Source organism: Mixophyes fleayi, chromosome 11 (assembly GCF_038048845.1).
Source record: "Mixophyes fleayi isolate aMixFle1 chromosome 11, aMixFle1.hap1, whole genome shotgun sequence".
NCBI classification, from domain to species: Eukaryota; Metazoa; Chordata; class Amphibia; order Anura; family Limnodynastidae; genus Mixophyes; species Mixophyes fleayi.
This window is the reverse complement of record NC_134412.1, coordinates 36,119,421-36,142,355: the sequence shown is the minus strand read 5'-3', so window position 1 is coordinate 36,142,355 and position 22,935 is coordinate 36,119,421. Positions and strand designations below refer to the sequence as shown.

The 22,935-nt window shown below is 37.8% G+C and overlaps 1 protein-coding gene across 2 annotated transcripts; it reads right to left on the bottom strand.

Annotated features, from left to right (window-relative positions):
- Positions 1–3,268: 3,268 nt before the first annotated feature.
- SPHK2 (sphingosine kinase 2) lies at positions 3,269–21,694 on the bottom strand. 2 transcript variants are annotated; one of them, XM_075190794.1, is made up of 6 exons: positions 21,473–21,694; positions 17,465–18,147; positions 11,915–12,064; positions 11,727–11,821; positions 9,029–9,144; positions 3,269–7,266 (listed from the first exon to the last, which is right to left on the bottom strand). In XM_075190794.1, exons 2-6 carry the CDS (start codon positions 17,883–17,885, stop codon positions 6,258–6,260), a joined length of 1,791 nt encoding a protein of 596 aa, XP_075046895.1. In that variant the 5' UTR covers positions 17,886–18,147; positions 21,473–21,694; the 3' UTR covers positions 3,269–6,257. The 2 variants fall into 2 exon arrangements, with proteins under 2 accessions (XP_075046895.1, XP_075046896.1); XM_075190795.1 differs by having other exon boundaries at positions 17,465–18,144.
- Positions 21,695–22,935: the final 1,241 nt, after the last annotated feature.

Below are 22,935 nucleotides of genomic sequence, written 5' to 3'. Positions count from 1 at the left end.
TGCTTCACCATTCCACACCGCATTTGTAAATTGTAATTTAACATAATTCATAGTCTTCTAATGGGACAATGACAGTTAATTCATTCTGCTGTGTGTGGTTGGGATAAGACTGGGAACACCTACAAAATCCTACTGGAAAACATGCTAAATATTGTGGCCAAAAGTGGAATGAAGTGAACATTGAGTTGAATAATTAGCTAGATAGCAACGAAGATCAGAATTGCAGAAATATATTTGTTAAACGAGTACAAAAACACTGCAAGTTGATCTTATGCTCAAAATATTTCCAAACTTTAAAGAATTTATGTATTTCCCTCTTTTAGGAAGGAAACAGGTGTTTCCAGCAAAGGCTCTAGATAAAATTCTTTGGAATGGGGTTTCCCTAGATTTGAAGAGATTTAATGACCCAATGCTTTTTAAAGCAAAACAATATGAATGAATATTGTCTTTCGGCTATTGTGTCTTTGAATGTATATCAAATTTCCATCTGTGAATTTCTATTAGATGAATGCCAAGTGTATATAAAAGAAAAAAAAAATAGCATTTGCAACACATAGATGTGGCTCAAACATTGATTTTCAAACAAGGCCTTTTGAGAAGATCAGTAGTCTCTTGTTGCCAATAAAATCAGGCTAGAGGTCACTTAACAAAGAGATGAGATGTTTGTGTTGGACTGAAATCTACGGCTGTATTCTCACAACAGTCACATTGTGAACAGATGCATGCCTCCCCCGATAGTTTATAGCTTTTTTTTTTTTTATTCACCAAGAGCTACCTCAGCCCTATCAGAAACATAGAATCAATAGAAAAATACAACCCAAAAAAAATAAAAATAAATTAAAAACAGACTTCTCTCTAACAGTCATGCATCAGTCACACACTAAATGTATACCAAGACACAGACAGCGGTGAGCGGGTTGCTAAAATATGCAATATGGCTGCTGATGCCTGTATGTGTACAGGAAAGCAATTATTCAGCAAGTAATTCAGTCTCCAAATTCAATGTATTATGTTTTTGAAGCAGGAACTGTGCTTCATTTTAGTATATTTTATGGCCAGGATGCTTCTTTAGTTAGCTTGGTCTAAAGTTATTCTTATTGACTGTAGGAGTAATGTAAAAATTGCCCTAAATATGAAGGTTTAATTGAGCTTATTTATTGATTCCCAAGGAACAGAGAGTCGGTGACTTGTCCAAGTATCCAGAAAGCCTCTTACTGACATTATATGATTTGTATTAACCACTGATCTACTCTTTTTTCCCCCCCACATACAATGTATGTAGGCTATAACAATTTAAGGCGGAACCAGCCTCAAATTATATTCGGACCATAAGACACAAAGATTGACTCATAAAAGGTGCACATGTCTTATAATAAAAAGATGGACGCAACAGCTACATTGGTACTGTAGAAGTGGGGCAGATTCCTTCTTCACTTCTTGCCTTTTCATTGGTTTCTCTACTACAGACAGAGGAGTCGGGCTGTTGGCGGAGAAGATAGCAATGCTGCTTCTATAGTAACAATGTAAACGGGAAAGAAAAAAAACAGGCATAGAGAGGGGAGAGAATGTGTCAGTATAAATACAGTATTATAGGCTAGTACAGTGGTTCCCAAACTGTGCGCCTAGGCTCCCTGGGGTGCCTTGGAGATCTCACAGGGGTGCCTCAGCCACGGGTAAACGAGGCGAGGGACTACTTAGTAACTATTTTGGCTTAGGGGTGCCTTGAAAATTTTTTGGAGACCCTAAGGGTGCCTTGAACTGAAAAAGTTTGGAATCCACTGGGCTAGAATATACATTATATGGATGTGTGAAAGTGTGTGTATAAATGTTGCCAATTTATTTGTACCAATTACTGATATTTAAAATTTTCCCTCTAAAGATGTAGGTGTGTCTAATTGCCTGCAAAATATGATCATTTTGCATGTTCTAACATGAAGGGTAGTGTCTACAGCCATTGCTTCCTTGCAAACAATATTTCCAATTTTCTGCAGAGCACAGCCATTGTCTCTATAGCAGAACTCCCAGTTAGGCTGCAAAAAATTCACCCCATCCCGAGTGCAAATCGCCAGAGCCACGTGGCCTGCTCCATGCACCTGCCTTTCTCTGTGCTATATGGATCACTTTATAGCCCAGTTTGAAAATTGGAGCTGTATGGCACTGCGGAGGGAGGGTGTGAGCAGAGGAACAACAACTCGCAGCAATCTCTGCGATATCCGATTGGGCCTATCACTCAAGCTGCCATTTAGAAGAGTAAGCATTAATAACCATCTTATATAGAGCATTGAAATTACACATAATTATATCAAACAGGGCAGTAGTTGAAATGATGCCCATCAAAAAGCAGTGGCTGTAGAGTCAATTAATAAAATGTAGATAGATTTCAGTCTGGCTTAATTTCAGTAATTACATGTAAATGCCTGAAAGTCCAATGTTAAAGGCAGTAAGCTTCTGTGGGAAGTGATATTATGTTTCTGAATGACATGCGCAAAACTAAGTGGCGTGCTAACTGTTAAATATATTCTGATGATTTACAAGTTAAATTGGTCCTCAGGCAAATAAAAAGGACATCTGCACAAGTCTGGGTAGTCGCCCCCAAACAAGAAATCAAGACATTGCAATGTAAATGAGTAATTTACCGTACCCTGTTCTTAGGAGGATAGGGCAGTAGACAAGCATAAAGCTGATAAGGGGTAACTGATGTAATAAAGGAAGGTCTGAAATTCCTGCTGCAATTATAGAAATGATGACATAAGATATTCTTGCAGATTTTCCTCTCTTCTATCTAATTCATAGGTGTTATGGGTACTGGACCAATATGCATGTGCAGAAGTAGCTCCGTAGTTAAAATCACTTACTTACTATAATGGATAACTCGACCTAAACCTTAAAAATAAATTTTGAGTGGATACAAGTGCAGTAAATAAAATAGCACAGCGATCTCCTGTTTGGACCGCTCGAGACATTGTGTGACCTCCCTTGAATCCACCCAAAATTAAATGTTTAGCGTTCTATTTTAAGAGATCCGTTTCCCTGTGTCCCTAGTTTAACTTTACATTGCTTGGAAATCTTAGAGTACAACTTTAAAAAAAAAAAAAAAAAGGGAAAGGAAGAAGAAAATGAATCAAGCAATATAAATTAAACATGCATCAGTATTTCTTTTTCTTCAAAGAATTGACCAGTACATTGAATACCACCACCAAGAATGCAGCAATATTACGAGGTATCAGCTACAGTGTGGGAGAGAAAAAATATTTGATGTAAGTGAGAGTTTAGGAATAACTTCATGAATCTTATTTAATACACCAACAGATAAAAACTTAACAATCAAAAGAAAAATATTGTATACATTGTATTAAACACATTCCACACAGGCAGATGGGTATTAAATTAATTCCAAGTATTATTCAGACAAGTATGCATTAATAAACTAGCAGAAATGTCTTAATAAATTATAACACATAAAAACATTAGGACAAACTTCATTTTCATTTTACAAAACCAATCCAATGCATCCTGAGGTTGTGGTCATTTCAGTTCTGTAAAACTAGTGCAAAATGCTAGTCCTATCTTCATTTTAACAGCCAATGTCACTAAATGTAACACAGGCAAAATGACTGAAGCCATAGAGCGCTCTTTGTAGGAAACATCTTTTATGTCAAATACTGTGCTTTGTACAAGAGCAAAGGTCATTTCACAAGCATTGTATTCCACCGGCATAAAGCACATAGTAAAGCTCATTTAACATATCTACTGGTCTGAGGGAGAATCCAGTCTGCTTTCTGAACGTGTTCTGACACTTTTACTAGAACATACCTAGTAATGATGTGACTACACAAAGTTAACACAGTTAATCCTTAGGGCTGCAATAAATCAGATACATTTAGATAATGAAAAACAAAAATAAATAGTATCTCTCCTTTAACATTCACCTTCTCCCAGTGGTAGTACTTTATTTTAAGTATTTTCTAACACAGTCTTTGTGTAGTAAATAATTTCCCTACACCTTGCAGGTTAGCGCCTAGAACAAAGTATGTGACTTCCCAACCCACCTTGCCACTGAAACACAGAGACCACTTCTCTGCACTATTGTGGCCCATTATTACAATGGGTTCCATTATTATACTGGACCCCACAATAGAAGGCCTAATACATGAACAGACCACATGTCTGATATTGGCCTGACTCCTGCTGTTCACAAGACCAATTCAGGCTGTTGATGCAAAGGTCCCAGTCTGACAACTATTGGCACTATGACCTCAAACATAATATGCCTGAAGCAGGATGATGACAAGGGTAAGAGATCCATAATAAACATGGCTCCAACAGCACAGTGAAAGAATTATCTCCCCGTAATTCAGGTAAGGAGGAGCAAAGGGGTTACTTCCCCAAACCTTTCAATACAAAAAGTGGAATAAGCCTTTAAACGTGCACATAGTGACTGGTAAAAACCTGAACTAACCAAGTAATGATTATCAGCTTCCTAAATAATAACAGACATTAGGAAAAGATACACTTGTGTCACTGGCTATTAGTGAAAAGCATCTGTCCATCTGCAGGATAAATGCAGAATTCTGCAGGCATGGCTGCCATGCATGTTGGGTTTAATAGAAAAGGTTTTCCTGGAATGCAGCTATCCCCTAAAGTCATTGAATGTACATTTATACAAGAACCATGGCTTTGTCTAACTAATGCATAGCAGATTATAGATCCAGAGAAGAAGAGTGGTTAATGTAAAGTTGCGTGCAAAATCAAGGCAAAAGTTCTGGTTGCATATGCTGCATTTCTTGCAGTAAATAATGTACACTTAAAAAATATACTGGTATGGAAAGTATCCACAATGCTTGGAACTTATGATTTTCCAAGGAAGGTTTTTTATTTTAATTTGAAAACACCATGCTTAAAATATTGTACAATAAATTTAAAAATGTACCCACGTCATCTTTCCCAACCATTCTACGCCTGCTTAAATTGTTCAGCAGTTCCTCATTTAACTGTAGAAATTGCAGCAACTAATGTCTCCCTTTTATTTTTGTTTATCAGAACCTTTTTGGATAAAGGGCTCTCATACCTCTATAGATTTTGTAAACACATTATTGGATGTTTATTGCCATGTAAATCTAAATTGCTCCTGTGACTGAAAAAAAACCAAAAACTTAATATTGGCTACAACAACTTTATTTAGGAAAATATGGGTGCCATTTCTATGTGTTTAGAGGTCATTGTTGTAATTACTACAAATGTTATTTTCCTATGTGCAAAAAAAAAAAGAAAAAAAGAGCACTACTATTAAATGTAGTTAAAAAAAAGTCCAGATGGAAATCAATTATCCCCTGCTTCAGACACACGCGTCCTGTACTTTTAAATCAAAATTGCATGGATGTTCTCTGTCCTGCTTTTTAGTTTCAGCAAATATTATTCCAGCTCAACAAATAAATGGTAATTAGGAAGTTCAGATGAACAGTAAGCCAGCTATAAATAACAATCTTATTATTTATATAGCACTTTTCTCCCAAAAGAACTCAACGCACTTCACAGATTTATCAGAAGGTCTGGCAGCCTTCTTGGGTGTGCTCAGTTACTGTCCTATAACCATTCTTATCAGTGCCTGCCCTACGTGAACTTACAGTCTAAATTCCCAAACACACACACACTATGGTTACATTACTGTCATAAGTCAGTTATCCTACCAGGACTTTTCTGGACTGCGAGAGGAAACATCAGTATTAACACAAACACAAAGAAAATGTACAAACACCACACAGATAGGGTCACTGGTTCGATTCCAACCACAACCCCCTATCTGTGTGGAGTGTGCACATTTTTCTCCTGTTTGCCTTGGTACTCCGGTTTAACACCCACAGTTCAAAAACATACTGGTAGGTTAAGTGGCTTCTGACAGTAATGGACCATAGTGTGAGTTGGGGAATGTAGACTGCAAGGCATCAAGGATGACCACTGATCTATTGTGCCAACTAGTATGACTTTTTGAGCTAGCAGTTCTACTGCATTTTTAAATAAAAGCTTAGCTCATTTTTTTCTTGAATATTTACAGTATTAAATCAACACATAAGGAACACATTGAAAACATGCTCCCATTGGTGACTAGCACCAGTATTATAAATAGGCACATGCCACAATTCCAATTATACTATATTTTCTAACTCGGTACTATATTTCATATTTAAAATCTATTAAAGGCATAGCTGAAACTTGGGGAAACATTGCAATGCATAAGACTGTGTGGAAATAAGCAATCCCTAGAAAGAGCTCATATGAATTTTACCAGACCCAGTGATGAGATTTCCAAGTCCATGGTGTACTTGAGCCTGAATTGGGCCATATTCTACCTGCTCTCCATCCACAGTAAGGATCCCCTTCCTTGTGAGGGGTTCTAGACGGAAAGCTCTAACAGGAACATGTACAACATATGGGCACTCCATTTCAATGTGTGTCCCCTTTTCCATTGCCAAAAACAGGCGCACAAGGGCAGTCCGAGAAATTCCAGCTTTAACAAAGAATAAATGGATCAAACCATCATCGAAGCATGAAAAGGGTGCTGTAAATAAGTCAGCCCCAAGATGAGTCTGATAAATACCCAATACTAGAACAAAATCCCCTTCCACAGTTATCCAGGACTTCGGCACAGGCTGATCCAAGGGAGGCAGGAGATCATCCTTCGGTCCATTTACCTGATTATGTGCTGGAGGTTCTTTGTCATTTGGCAGCACATGATCTTGCTGAGATTGATCATCTGAAACAATGTCAAATGTGAATCTAGAGGTGTGCAATGCGGTTGGTGAGCCTGGAGAAGGTGAAGTCTCAAAGCTTGGCAACTCAGCGTCAAACGCTGCAGAGCTCCTTTTACACATAACATTACGTTCCTCACAGAGACCCATATCTGAAATGGTACGGTGCAGTTGAGAGCGCTGTAAAGGAGCAAGGCTCCCATTAGGAGACAAGGTGATACTCCTGCAGATAGGCCGATGAGCATCAAGTACTGGAAGATAAGAAAGACGGCCTCTATAAGTGCGAAGTGAGGCCACCCTCACCATGGTACCTACAGTGAAACGAGCAGAACCCATGTGTCTGTACTTCTCACTTTCTATGTCTACATCAGAGATGAAGCCCCAGGCAACACTCAGAAAAGAGAAACTACGGGTTCCAGAGCAGGTAGTCACAGATACCAGGTCCATAGGCATAACAGTACCTCGACACAGCAGTAAGATACAGTTAAGTAGCAGTTCTGACCCCATCGCCTGGTCAAACCTGTAAGAAATGCATAGAAGTAAAGAGACAAAAAGGTACGGAGAATCACGAAGCTCACATGCACAATTCTAGCAATGTTTGTCAAATAACAAAAAACACACAAAAAAACACTTTACCCTAATCTAGGAATAGTGGAAATTGTATTACTAAGAGTTGGACTATTCTTGGCTATTAATAACTTTGTTTCCGTAAAGCCAATGACAGCCTCCCCGTTTGGGGAACATGTCATTCTCAAACAGTGGTGACCTTAGGTTTGGGTAAACTGAATACATCTAGTTTCTAGGCAACTAATGGCTTCAATTATCTCCAAGTAATAATTATTGCTTATCTTATATTTGGTTTAAGCTCACTCACATCCAGAAGACAATGGAGTCAGTCAAGTGATGGATGTAAAAGTACATGTTCCTGCTATTTCAGATTTTAAAGCACAGGAATGCAAACAACTCATTTTAAGAATATTACAGTATTTCATATAGTGTAAAATACAAAGCTACTATGCTGCAATACAATGGAATTTTAAAAATCTAGGAAGTGCAAACTGTTTCCTCATCTTACCACATCTGCTTTACAATGCCTGCCAGCATTTAGCAACTTTGAATATTTTAAATTACTTGTATGGTAGTAATGGTAATTACTTAGCTCTGTATTTATTGTCTTTATACAGATGAAGCATTGGGGAAGGAAGGAGCTATTAAGATGTGTGGCAATGGGGAAAGGGGTACAGAAAATGTGGTCAGTGCTCCAAAGAGTGAATGCTTGGATCACAGAACGTCAAAACAACTTTACATTTCTATGGAAAGGTTTCCCATTTTATTGTTAAATATCATTAACAAACATCTCATGCACTAGGAAAAATCATCTCCGATACCCCCATGCACCGCCATTTGCAAAAGTGTGCCTAGATTTCAGCCACAGTGCAATATGTTTGTGAACCAAGAATGAATAATTTATAGTAGAGCTGAAGACTGAACAGACGTGGGGAGGAATTAGCTGCAGTGAAGCCGTTCTTGGCAAGATAAAAGTTTTGTCAAGCAGAGCAAAAACAAGATTTTGGTTTGCAGATGTGTCAGTATTTAAATAAGGTGGAGGGGGTAAATTTTTAGGTATGTTCCTTACTGTGCAGAGGGGCACACTGCAAGTGAGTTTTGTACCAGCTCAGTGCTGGAGGTGACTATTGTCCCTCTTCCTATACTTTTAGTGGGACCCATTTTGCCCCTGCATGTTGCGCTCTTTTAATGCAATCCGAGCAATGTAATAAAATGATCCACACACAACAATAACATGTAATAAAAACAGTGGTAATGTCTCCGCAATTTCATGGTTTATTTAAACCACAAATTAGGCTAAAGAGAGAAGTAGTTTAAGACCCAAAAAAAAATAAAAAATGACATGATTATAAGAGGTTGAACTTTGATGCAGCAGTTATACATTTGCACAGTGTGCCTCAGAAGCATCAGAGTAGTCGTGCATCTTGATGGGCACTAGGCAGCACGTTTTGTGATGTGCATCAAGTGAGAGTCATAACAGGGCCCTCAATGATTGATTACACCATCAATTTTAAAATGGAATCATTTATAGTGGGCCCTGTTATATGCCCAGCGTACACTCCACATGGATTAACGATCCATATATTCTTCTCAGGACCTTGTCTTTAGCACTGGCATAGAACTTTGAATGCTTTGTATGAAAAACAAAACAAAACTGTTTAATAATTGTTTCTGCTGCACTAGGGATGCATTGAGCTAATGAATATGTTTCTTACCCGGCATTATAGTTAACAGCTCCAGCCAAAGCATTTCCTGAACCACACGGGAGAATTCCAATGGGTATCTTGATTGCTTCCTCCCAATCAGGGCGTTCCATCAAACCATTAATAACCTGTTCAGAAATTACAATGACAATAGTCAAGAAATATTTTGGTCAGAAAGGGAAACTGAGGTTTATACATATATACGAATGGACACTGGAATCCACTGCGGAGCTGCCATAATACAGGCTTCTTCCTGTAGCTTACTATACCCAGCAGTGACCAGTAGACAATATAGCACCCCATCCCCCTGAGCTTCATCAGATAAGCAGTATAATAAGTAAAATATTGAATACAAATGTACAATAGAAAATTTTATAAAACATTTTAAAAGTGCACTGATGCAGTCAGATGCCCATATGGTCCTCTGTCATTCTAGGATTCTAGTATATTGCATTCCAGTGCTTATAAGATTCAACCTCTTCTGCAGAGTGCACTGAATCATAATCCAGAAAAGCCTTACTATATATAAGATATTTTCATTTAGGAAAGGGAAAATGCGTCAGTTTTTATCCACTATATTTTAGCAACAACACAGTTTGTAAACAACAGTAAAGTAGATATATTAAACTAAACCATGGATGTTGGAGGTGATCCATAGACATAATTTGGGTCACAACCTGTAAGGTAAAGAATAAATAGAAAAGCTGTGGCAGGAAATACAACTTTTACTTTATGAAATAGTTAAACATAAGTCTTTGGAACAATAGATACATAGGTTTCCCAGCAAGTTACAATACATAAACAGTCCCTACGTTCAGGGGATTCCCTATATTGTTTTTGTATTGTGGATGTATAGCTTGCCGTTTAAAATTAAGAAGGGTTCAAGTGCTGCAACAATTTTAAAACCACAATAAATATAGTGGGTCAGATTCATAAATAACCATACATGCTGTATTTTGCATAAAATCGCTCAGTGCATGTCCAGAAACGGACTATACACCAGTGAGTGCAGCAAAAACAAATTCATGTTAGAGCACAAAGGACCCTTTACTACAGCCTATGATTTCAAGGGATGAACGGAGAGGGGAATGAGCATATGCATGTAGTCAATATACAGTAAGGGCGTGCCAAGCTCAAGGGCACACAGCAACGTCCGATTCAAGCTTTGGGCATCTCAGAAGGTATGTTTTTGCTGTTGTATCACTCGCACCAGCTACAGGTCGGTCGCGTATGAATGCTAGAACATGTGTTTGCAATCAGGAGCCATTTTACGTACAGTAGACATTAACATTCTAACAAATGTATTTTACGGAAAAATATTAACAGGTGACATGAAATCAATATATTTTTCCCTCTTTCTGTGTGTTCCATTTGGACTTTATATTCCACATATGTATTGGACGTATAATGCAGTGTATTATCTGTTAGAGCAGAGACACCTAGGCCCGTATTTAACAGACGTATTTTCAGATCCGCTACTAGTTGAATACGGACGTCCAATATATGTTCGTTTTTTGCGCTTTAATGAATCAGACCCAGAGGGTTCCTCTGGAAATGGTAAGTAATAAGGCAAGATGTTTTCCCAAACACTGATAATAGAGAAAGTCTAATTGAGTCTGGTCTTCCATGAAAAGGCTTAACACAACGGTCAGAATCCATGCCCTTATAAAAATGTATCAAGTTATGTATCCTTGTTACCATCACATGAGAAAGGTAAAGGATATGAAAATCTATCAAGGATCTGCATTTACATACATATATTAGAAGAAAAGCAGCTACACACAAAATCTGAATCTATGGAATCCAGAACATTACACTAAATATTTTAGTTAAAGAACAACTACAATATATCTATTATAACTTGCCTAATGTAAGAGTTATAAAGAAATGGAAGTTGCTAAAATCAATTTATAGGCTATAGCAGGTGCATGAAAGGGTGGGGTTATTTGTCTGTGTTTGTTCCTTTTAGGATAACCCCACCCTTTCATGCACCTGCTATAGCCTATAAATTGATTTGAGCAACTTCCATTTCTTTATTTGTCTGAGAGGCATGTTGGTGTCAGTAGCTAAGGGGGAGTGCTGACATTGGATTGCTATTCGGAGGCTTCTGGGGTACCTCTTTGGTAAGTTAGCCCTCAATTTAAAAACACATATGTATGGCCCAAATATATGGGACTCAACTGAGACTTTTGCATTTTTATCTAATGGAAGAGTTACCAGTAACATTGTAATTTGCACTAAGTCTGCAGGAGAATTACTCATACCATTGAAGTTTAACAGCCATCCACACATTGTATCTGTTATTGTTTAATAAATACTCCTTTTAATATTTCTTCTTAATATTTTATCATTAACCGATACATTTTACTCAAAGTAAGTTTACTGTAAGAAACTGTAGTAGCCTTTAATCTGTCCAAGGCACCACTCAGGGTACACGTACCACAGGTTTAGAAGCCTGCACTACATTTTCATCCAATAATATTAAGAGCAGGGGAAGGCTGTCAATTTTAGCCAGGGGAGCAAGACTTGACTATAGCAGCCTATTAGGAGCATTTTAAAGGAATAAAAGGCAGGTCGCCCAGCCCAAGGTGGTCATACTTGGGCTGGGCAGGTAGCCCAGCCTGCTTCTGATTAAGGGGGTTTGTTTTTTTAATAATATTTTTAAACATTTGCTGGAAAATGATCAGCGAGAAGATTTAACAGACTTTACCTCAAATAACAGTCCATCGCCAGAAATAACTACGATACCATCCCACTCTTCCAAATTGATACCTTGCATCAACTCTCGAGCATGATTTTGTCTTTCTAAAGACAAACAGATAATAAGCAAGATTACATGTGAATGGTGAAATAAAATCAAATATAGTAGCAGCAACATCTGCACAGTACAAGGCTAACCTGTTTGTATAAGATTATAGCTAATATCTGCCTCTGTGATTATAGGTAGGATGTGTGTATGACACTGTTGGAGGGCATTGCCCCGTCCTCCACATGGGTTCAGTAAAAGCATTAAACGTCGGCTTCTGGGCTGGAGATCTGGAAGAATTTCTAAAAACGATAAGAAATAATCTTTTAATAACAGTTTTAACTGTGCATAAGTGCGGCTATTTAAAATAATAATAACAATAATAGTTCTGTGGATGGACTCAGGATATGCGAGCATATCTTATTATTGAAGTTATGATAGAAACTTTAATATGCAGTACAAAAGTGGGCACCAAATCACCAGTAAAAAGCCTTGGAACCAGAGAGCACACAGTAGGATGACTAAAAGTAGCAACAATCGTAAATCCACTGGCTCAATATCTGGCATGATGGAAAATGACCACTATCGTTCATCTTCCAACAGCACTAACTGGCTCCAGCAGAAGCAGCGAGATATCTGGCCGATCTACTATGGTGCTGGACAGCTCAATCTCGTTCAAATTGTCAATTCCAGCATGTGGCCAAACTGGAGACAGATCCTGTCTCTTAGTGCTCAGGTCAAGCTGTAGGGTTGTCTTGTGTTCGGTCAACTTTCAATTAATGAAATATATGATGATCTTAGTTATAAGTAAAGGGTGTCAGAGCTAGAATTATTCACACTAGAGAAGATACATTTAAGGAGAGATACGATCACTTGGCACATACTTTCAGTAACCTGTTCAATAGAGTCAACAGAGAAATGGAGGTGCAAAAAACACTGCTCGTGTCTAACAAACAAATCCTCTGTAAGAGATGAACATAGTGCTGTTTTGATTTCAAACATGAACATGCCAACATGACCAGTACACATGGTACCTCAATGGAGGGGACGAGGTTTTGCCCAAGCGAGGGTTTTTATTTTCCTGGAGACTGCCTGAAAAATGCATTTGTTTTGATAAGTGCGTAGTAACATAAAAACAAAATAAACAGTCCTATGGTGCAAAGCAATGTATAGAGAAAAAAAAAAAAAAAGTTAAAAATAACCTTGAACTGCAGTATTACTACGTAAACATACAGGTGTAAAGTATTTTCAGATACTATCAGACTTTTTAAAGGTAAAAAGCAAGGTGTATGTATAAGGAACAGGTGTCAACTAAACAGCTATATTTACTGGCAACAGCTTTTTAAAGAAGGATTCACAATATGAAGAACCATTTTTAAGAAGGGATGCAAATAAGCATAGGTCATTTAGAACACAGAAATCAGACTTATAGGTCAAAAATGAATATGTAAAAATAAGTATAAAAGGAATCTCATAAGACCTGTTATCTTTAATGAGTCTCCTTTTACATAACTATTGAAATTAAGAAAACAAAAAGGTCATATACAAAGAGTCCACCTATCAAGCCATCAATGGACCCCGCATCCATTGATAATTACATCAGACACCCACAGTAGGGAGTGCAGATAAAGTATTATCTCTTTTTGATTGTGAAAAAAAGATAGAATGTGATTTTTGAAGCATAACTTTTCTTTGGGGTATGTTCTGTAAATGTCCGATCTCTTTTTGTGCACATTGAATTTTTGTAATTATTAAAAAAAACAAACAAAAAAAAAACAACTTAGTTATGAGTAGTCAAACTCTATTGTGTCAATACTTTGTATTACTATTGTATTTATTAGTTTTAGTTACTTAATATACACTGCTTTCGTTTTAAATTATCATCCCATATAGCTTTAGTAAATTGCAGCCTGCATGTGTTCCACTGTCAAAGCAAAGAATTTGCATTACCAGCTATGGTAATGCAAATTCTTTGCTCTGACAGTAGATATGCAGACAGTTAAATCATGTGTTACTTCATATACTGCTAAGATGGAGGATTTGGGAGCAGGCAGAGATGGAACGACATAAGAATAGTATTGAAGTCTGAGAAGACGTGAGAAAGAGAACACAAGTCTTATGGAGCAATGCGTGATTGAGCTTTTTGGCAAGGACTTCTTTACATCTGGCTTTTAAAGTGAAACGGCACATAGGGTGCACATTAGGCCTCATCCTCAAGGCATGGCTCATAAGCCCATACTTGCTAAACTGATTGACCACTGAGATTCTATGTTAATAAAGACATGGTAGAAAGATGCTAATCACTTAAACCACAATCAAGTAACTTTTTACCCAGCATTTTCTTTAATAGTGGAGAAAAAAGAAAAGAAAAGAAAAAGTTACTGGATTTTAGATGTCGACTTCAAGCACTCAACTTACTATACACCATATTGTACCCTACCAGGCTGCACATTATAGCTTAAGGCAACACCCACTTCTACCAATCTTCGGATGTAGCATCCCAATGGCTGAATACCAACAAATAGATCACCCAATTCTAAATACTATATTCATGGTACTGTAATGGATTTGGAATCATGGAATATGGTACTCTAAGCATTAGGCCAGGTCAAGGCCATTCAACATCTGTGGCTACATTTTAGAGAGTGAGGTTATTGGGAAATTTAAGTTTGTTCATATTTTTAAGGACAATCGGGTGGGGTTGGGTTGATTTGGGTAACATTTATAATATTTACTTGCCTATATTCTGTCACCACTAGGTAGTCAATAAATGCTTGGTTAATTTACTATGCATTTACTATAGAGAAATTGGTTATCCTAATAGTCTATTATGCAACATATGCTGGACACCACCGTCCTTTTGTATAGCAGATTGTACATTGCACAGTATACAGATTATGCTAGTCATTATGCTATCCTAGTCAGTACATCATCATCATTCCTGGAGAGAAAAATGGTGCCCAGGTTAACAGACAGGCCTCTTGCACTACACATCATATTTAAGCAGTGTGACATATACAAACATTTGCCATCTAACTTTTCATTCCATCTTTGCCCCACCTTGGAAGCATTCTCATCTTTCTGAGGTTAACTTAAAGGGCCACAGAGCTGGATTAGATACAGCATTAATATGTTACCTCAGCTAGATGATAATATATTCAAAACCCTTTCTGTTTTGCAGTTAGCACTCTACATACCTAAGCAATATATATTTTAAAAAAACAAAACCAGATTTTGCCGTAAGTGCAAAATGGGAAACAGATATTGGAGAACCTTGAGATGAATCAAGAAATTACTCTAGTAGAGAATTGGGATAAGGTTTCAATAAAATGTTCAGACTTAAACACAGAGATAGATATCTATCTATCTATCTATATCTTCTATGGCATTGCCCCAGGTTGCAGTGGAAAAGGGTTGTGCAGGTTATAGACCCAGACTAAGTTTAAACTTTTTCTAACCCATAAACCAACTGCCCAGAATTAGATAACTTCTGGAGCCCCATCCCTTGAACACTGGAAAGCTTTAGTTCGTAATGCCATAAAGTTAGAAAAAGTAAGAGTATGAACACAGAAGTTACCTTTAAACCTCATACTTTAATCGAAGATATTTTTGTGTATTCTACCCGAGACAAATATAGCTATATTTCCCCTTCAAATATACCCAGCTAAGCAAACACCATACGAATAGTGAACTTGTTTACTCACTGATTCAAGTTTGCATTAGGTCAGAATCACATGGTATAATACAATACTTTCTCTCCAGTGTGCTTGCTGTGCCTGCTCATAGAATATTACCATGTACTCATGATGTGACATTGTTTTTTGTTTAATGAGTGTTTTATGCCAGTCATCCCTATTGATGTTTGTTACATCCCTTTGTACAAATGTATAAATAAAAAATAAAAAAATAAAAAACGTTAAAAATATATAGGAAAAAAAATATTTTTAAAGGTTCCCCACAATTCCACTGCTGTCCCAGGCAAAATAAAATATATTTTTTTTGTACTTTGAATAAAATATTTCAGAAAGTATCACAGAATGGGAGAAGTCTATGTTTTGATTGTTTGTCTTTTAATCAGCTTCTGCCACAGAAAAGCAACCTTGTACTTTATCCTGATTTCAGATATAAAATAGATAAACAAAAGATAGTGACTGCTGTACCTGGCACAAAACACCACAATGATTTCTAAATAATACAATAATAAATAAATTAAATATGACCTACCACTTTTAATGTCCTCAGACTATGTATCAAAGAAACCAATTATGGTTAATACCGATGACATCCTAGAGCAGGCATATAACACTTCAGTGACATGAAGAGCTGAAATCTGATCGTTCTTTACAATATCTATACAAATGACTTTAAAAAAAACCCAAAACAAATAACTGCATTTATTTAGGGGACAACGGACATAATACAATCAGACCACATGAAGATGGCCAGATAAATCAATCTTTGACGGAAGCTTTTAATCATCCCTTGATAAGCCAGTTACTATAGCAGTGAATGCTGCTTTCCCCTTTCAAACTTCTGCAATCTGCATTTCATGCTGTGGAGTGGCAACACCCCTATAAAGTGAAGTAGATGTCTACTTTAACATAATATGATACTGTTTGTGTACCATTCCCAAATATTTTTTTTTGTAAAAAAGATTCCTGGCTATAATACTGTTTGCCCTACTTGTCAGTATTGCAAGCACCAAGCAGTTCAAATAAATCCCTTCACTTCAGTGTCAAACCACTGCTTCATCATGATAGACAGTACTAGCCATACTGCAGGGTATAGGTCTGTCCATCATGATGGCAAGACGGTATGAAACTGCGTATCGTGGGTGGCTACAAGGTACACGATTTACCAAGGCATGGAGGGAAACAATCGTCAGGCAACCAGCGCCTTTAAAATATAGAACTTTTAGGTTCTCAGAGGTTTTTATTTTTTCTTTCACACAGTTCCAGTTAGAAACACTGAACAGTACCATGGGGAAGCTAGTGCTTGACACCACAAACTAGATGACCTGAAGGAACTATACTATTGCTAATTGTGCATGTCTACGTTCTCAGAATCTCCCTTATTTCAACAAGAATGCCAAGTTCTGGGCTGAGATCCAGGGATCCATGAGTAACAGCTCACATCAATGGCAACCATGTTCCACACACTGGCCGATTCAACATTTCCCACGGCCCAAGGATTGCCACCAGACCAAGCTAGGACCGTACAAGTAGCCGTAGGTGACACTGGAATAGATTCGCCAGGGTTGATTGCCTGCTCGATTAAACTACTTTCAAACTCTTGGCAGATTAATAGTCAGAGAGTTCTGTATTTTCTGTCCTATGAGTTTTAGCTAAACAAAATATAAGTGCACTTCCTTTGAGTGTACTGACAGTGTTAATCTGGTATTTTTTTAACTCTACCCATTGCTTTACCTCTTTTAGGACTGTAGATCAACAACTTGGCTTTTACAGAATATTTCGAAGCAAACTATTTTTGGGTAGGATGGATACACCATTAATTGGACCATAAACCCGATTAAGAAATAATAATAAATGTTCCTGGTCAGTTTTCAGCACATCGTTTTATAGGTTCCAACATACGTACATTTCAGAGAGACTGAGGTTTCAAGAACTTGCGCTAAAAAAAACACATTTTTATAAGATATGCTGGAATTGTGAAATTCCATTTTATTCAGATTACTTTCTTACCTGTTTCACTGGAGATTGGAATTTGTTGAATCAGACACTTTATTGATATTGCCCACTTTTCAGCAATGGCTTGATTCTGCTCATAGTCTGCGGCTTTATCGACCCTAAAAGTGCGAACCAACCTTTGGCGTGTGCGTGTAGAGCCCATAGCAACCTTCTTTTTTTTCAAAGGATATGAATAAATTGAAAAGTAGGCAAAAATGTCACTTGAGCCACGACTACGACTACGCAGAGTGTGACATCCCACCATGTCAAGAATGGGTAGTACTGTCCGCTGGTCATCCTCCGGTTTGGGCACTAGCCTCTGTATGTGGAGCCCTGTTCGGGTCAGGCTAAGTGCATAGCGAATACCTTTGGTTGGATAGACTCCAAATTCTCCATGGAGCAGGGTCTCCGATACCTGCTGGTATTCCTTAGACATTTTATGTTGCTGGTATCAAGTGCAACCGTTTTGATTTTATTCTACAAACAATGTAACACAATGGCACAAGTGCATAAAACTTGGCTTGGTAATGCATAAAAGCAAACAGTATGATGCAGTCATACAAAGAAATATGAACAGAAATCTATTTTTTCTGTCCCATATATTTTCAAAGAGACCATTGTAATAATTGTGACACCAGGCCCCAGACGTTACCCAGAGATGCAACTTCTGCAATATTCATTCAGATGAAGGTTTTCTGCTGTGGAAAAAACATGAACGAAAAACAAATATAAAAATTGGGAAGTTACTATAATGATTACTTACATATGTAACAATATGATGAATAAGACACATAATAAAACTTTAGTCTAAGAGCAGACCAGGGCCTTATACCCACTGACATCTGTTTTTTTGGTTAAAACCCAAGTATATATGCCAGGAAAACCACATGTCGACCATTTTTACTTGAGTTCTGCAGGTCTAGGCTTCCCTCAAGCATTCATGTAAAAACACAAGTACAACACACAAAACTGACACCATTCGATAGAATGCATAAATTTAACCTCCCATCATTAAAGTGGAACTGTAGTATACATATATTGACAAAGTGTCATCACTGGGGCATAAGGTGCTACTTCAAAATAAAATGGAATTAAACAAAATACAGTTTAAGTTCACAAAATGTATATTTGTATTCATAAAATAATGTACATTTGTGATTTGGAACTTGCCACAAAGTAATGCTTACTGAAAAGTTCATGGAAACTAGATAGCACAAAAGCAATATAGCCCAACCTTTAGCCCTTTATTTTATGACATGCATGTCCTGGTAAAATAGCACAGTACACATGAGCACAAATATTTCATGGATAAATAATTTACCAGGACATGTGACCAACTTATAAATCACTAGCACATTCAGTACTGAAAGATTCCTACTGATAAGGGGCATTCTTAGACCTGTTTTTCATTAACGGTGCCAATTCAATTGCTCCAAGATTTCCTTGGATCTTTATGCTAATTTGGACATTAGGTGAAAATGTACTCTTAGGGGCATATTCAATTCCGATCCCGATCCGCGGGATCGCGCCGGAACGAGTCGCGAACTTAATCCACGGTACCGCAATAACGTGGATTTTCGTTCGCAGCCCGTAGGGCTGCGTACGAAAATCTGCGTTATTGCGGTACCGTATTACCGGCAGTAGTGCGCATTTTCCACGGTAACGCCCATCGGAATTGAATATGCCCCTTAAGGTTTAAACATGGGATCAACTACTGGGGTACAGTTGCTTCAAGCAACACAGCTGAGGAGCCCATTGGGGCTACACCCATGCTACTCCAGGCCCTGCTCCTCTCACTTCTGAGTGCTTCAGCACACAGGAGAATAGCGTGATTTGCTAATCAGCAAATTTCCTTTACAGTAAGAAGAAAAACAAATCTATAAACCTCATTACAATACCCACTATAAACTTGATTTAAAGTTGTCGATTTCCAACTGTTAGGAGGGACTATTATATTTTACACACTCAACACATGATCATCATCATGACCGCCTGAGCTGGATCGGCACAAAAGAGCCCCAAAAGTGTGGTACAATAATGAGTGTGTGCAGGGAACAGTAAAGCATGGTAGAGGTTCCTTGCAAGTTTGGGGCTGCATTTCAGTAAATGGAGTTGGGGATTGAGTCAGGTTCAATTCTGAGACAGGCAGGTACTTATCCACTATGCAATACCATCAGGGAAGAGTCCGACTGGCTCCAACTTTATTCTGGAGCAGGACAAGGACCCCAAACATACAGCCAATGTTATTAAGAACTGATCTTCAGCATAAAAAAGAAGGAGACCTGGAAGTGATGATATGGCACCACAGAGCCCTGATCTCAACATCATCGAGTCTGTCTGGGATTACATGGAGAAAGAAGGATTTGAGCAAGCCGACATCCACAGAAGATCTGTGGTTAGTTCCCCAAGATGTTTGGAACAACCTCCCTGCTGTGTTCCTTCAAAAACTATGTGCAAGTGTACCTAGAAAAATTGATGCTGTTTTGAAAGCAAAGGGTGGTCAAAACAAATATTGATTCGATTTAGATTCTCTACTGTTCATTTACTTTGCATTTTATTTATTTTTACCAATTAACTATTGGACATGTCTATCTTTGAAAGCACTCTTACTTTGCCGCATTTTTTCCACACCTGTCTTAAACTTTTGTGTGTGTATATATGTATAATATATACACACACACACTAATATAATAATATATATATATATATATATATATATATATATATATACACACACACACCAGTCTAAAGCAATAAGAGATGGTTCACAGACACATGACTAATGTGGTGTGACTCAGTGTTGAAATCACTGTAACCGATTGTTCGCTTAAGACCAGACACCAAGACACGGATCAGAGAAAAACCACACACTGGACAGCAGTTTATGCATTTCCCCACTGATGGCTAGTGTACCAGTTTCATTTCCACATATTCTGCAATATAATCAATTACTACAAAGCAGCAAGAAGATCAGAGATTTGTACATTCCAGGAAGTACAATTTCAGCTATGTAATTACAGAACCACTTGACATGCATGTAATTTGCAACATTATTTATAAATACACATTAGTTACACAAAGAGGAAAATTCAATTAGTCTTGATGTCCAGCTGCACATATTGACGGTTAATACAGTACAGAAATCTTTGCTCATTTTCCCTTGCAATATGGGACGCACGAGAAAATGAGCGTAGATTTTAAGAAAAACTCTGATGTGATCTGTTTCTGTAGACTGTTCCAGAGACGAATCACAATCGCACAGATTTTAATCTGCCCCCAACACTATAATATGCACTTTTCTCATCAACAAAATCCTGTCAGCAGATTGCTTGAAGTGAAGCCTGGGTGCCATATCCATAGGACATATGACAAATATATTAATAAAAAAAAATAAAAAAATGCAAATTTTAACCATAAACAGTTTACGATCAGGATATTCAAACATTGTACACATTTATAGAGCTTTAAGAAATACAGTATGTATGTCAATAAGGAAAAGAGGGGAGCAAATCTATAAGGAAAGGTGTAATTAGGAGTTTTGACAGATTAACTGGTGGGCAGCTTTATCACTCAAAAGTTAATACTTTGCAAATAGCACTTTAAAATTTCAATAGAACACTATTTATATTTTAGCTCCAACACTTCCAAATGCAATTACTTATAGGGAGACATCTATAGACAATATTCCTGACACATCTATAGTATACATTTTTACCCTATTCAAAACAATTAACATGTGGTCCTGAAAACCAAGTTAACACTTTAATCTGGACCAAAAGACATACCTGGAAACTAGGACAAACCTCTATCCTTCTTTGCATTTTTAAAGTGACATTGTTTGTTATTTTATTCTCGTTAATGATTACAGATCAACGAAAAAAACAGTATATAAAAATATAAAAAAGAGCAATAATATTTGAGTTTGAACCTAAAAGAGAAACATAATATACTTTTAAATGAATATAGTAATTTTTACTGCAAAAACTCGCATGCAAAGAATATTGTCATAAAGTCAGCGCTCACCTTAAATTCTATTCAGAATGATCATGAACTTTGCAAGTCATGTGTATTCTTGGTTGGTTCACATACAATGAACATTAAATTACAAATAATAATGAAAGAGAAGAAGTGTGCCAGACTCTGTACATGCAGCTATGAGGAGAGCACAAAGGCGCTGGTGTCTCACTGCAGCACCGCCTGCCTCCAGCTCCCACTACTTTGACTCAGCTATACTAAACAGGAAGTGAATGATACAAGAACCTGCAACTCTTTGGAGAGAGCGCTAAGGGACCATGACTCACCAGGAGTTCCAGATGGGCAGTATCATCAGCCAATCATTTTTCTCTGCCAGTGAACAATTGGCCAATCGGTAATCTCCTAACGAGCTGTGGGCGTTTGTTTGTCCATGGTTGCCTGGCTGAAGCTGTTTTACTCGATTGGTGGGTGTGAGAATCCCGTGATGACATCAGAGTCATGTGACTGAATGTTATAACCGCGCTATGTGTCATTGTAGGTGAAGAAATCTAGGTTACATCCAGTTATTGTTATTAAAATACGTTTACAGTCATTCACTTAGTTCTCCCTAGGATAATTCAGTAGGTGAAAACAAAGGTAGCAGAGCAGTGTGTCCTAAGTGAAATGTTGGCTTTGTGCTTAAAATGGTAGGTTAGTAATAATACCTTCACATGAGCCAGTCGGTAATGTTATTAGCCTGTTACCAGCCCTGGTGCCATAGACGTAGGACATATTTTCACACCCAGGCAAATATTCAAATAACGTAAAGATATTTTATTTACCCATTATTATTATTACCATTTATTTATATAGCACCACTAATTCTGCAGCACTCTACAGAGAACTCACATCAGTCCCTGCCCCATTGGGGCTTACAGTCTCAATTCACACACACACACATGCACACCAATTTGATAGCAGCCAATTAACCTACCAGTATGTTTTTGGAGTGTGGGAGGAAACTGGAGCACCCGGAGGAAACCCACGCAAACACGGGGAGAGAACATACAAACTCCACACAGATAAGGCCATAGTCGGGAATTGAACTCATGACCCCAGTGCTGTAAGGCAGAAGTGCTAACCACTTAGCCACCGTGCTGCCCTTGGCTGAGCAGTTATAGATCTTTTAGGAAAAAGTAATCAATTACTCTACCTAATTGCAATTAAACATAAAAGCTAACGGCAGTACTTGCCCACTCTCCCAGAATGTCCGGGAGACCCCTGAATTTCAGGTAGGTCTCCTAAACTCCTAGGAGAGCAGGCAAGTCTCCTGGATCTTGCCTGTTGGGTGTCAAAATGACACGATTTGCGGGGAATCGCATTATTTTGGCCAAGCCCCATGACAAAACGATGATTTTGTCGTGGGGCCAAAATTACGTGAATTGCCCTGCCCCCTCCCCAGAATCTCCCGGATACCAGCTACCTAAATTTGGCAAGTATGATGTACCCGCACTTCTTCGCTCCACTTCATG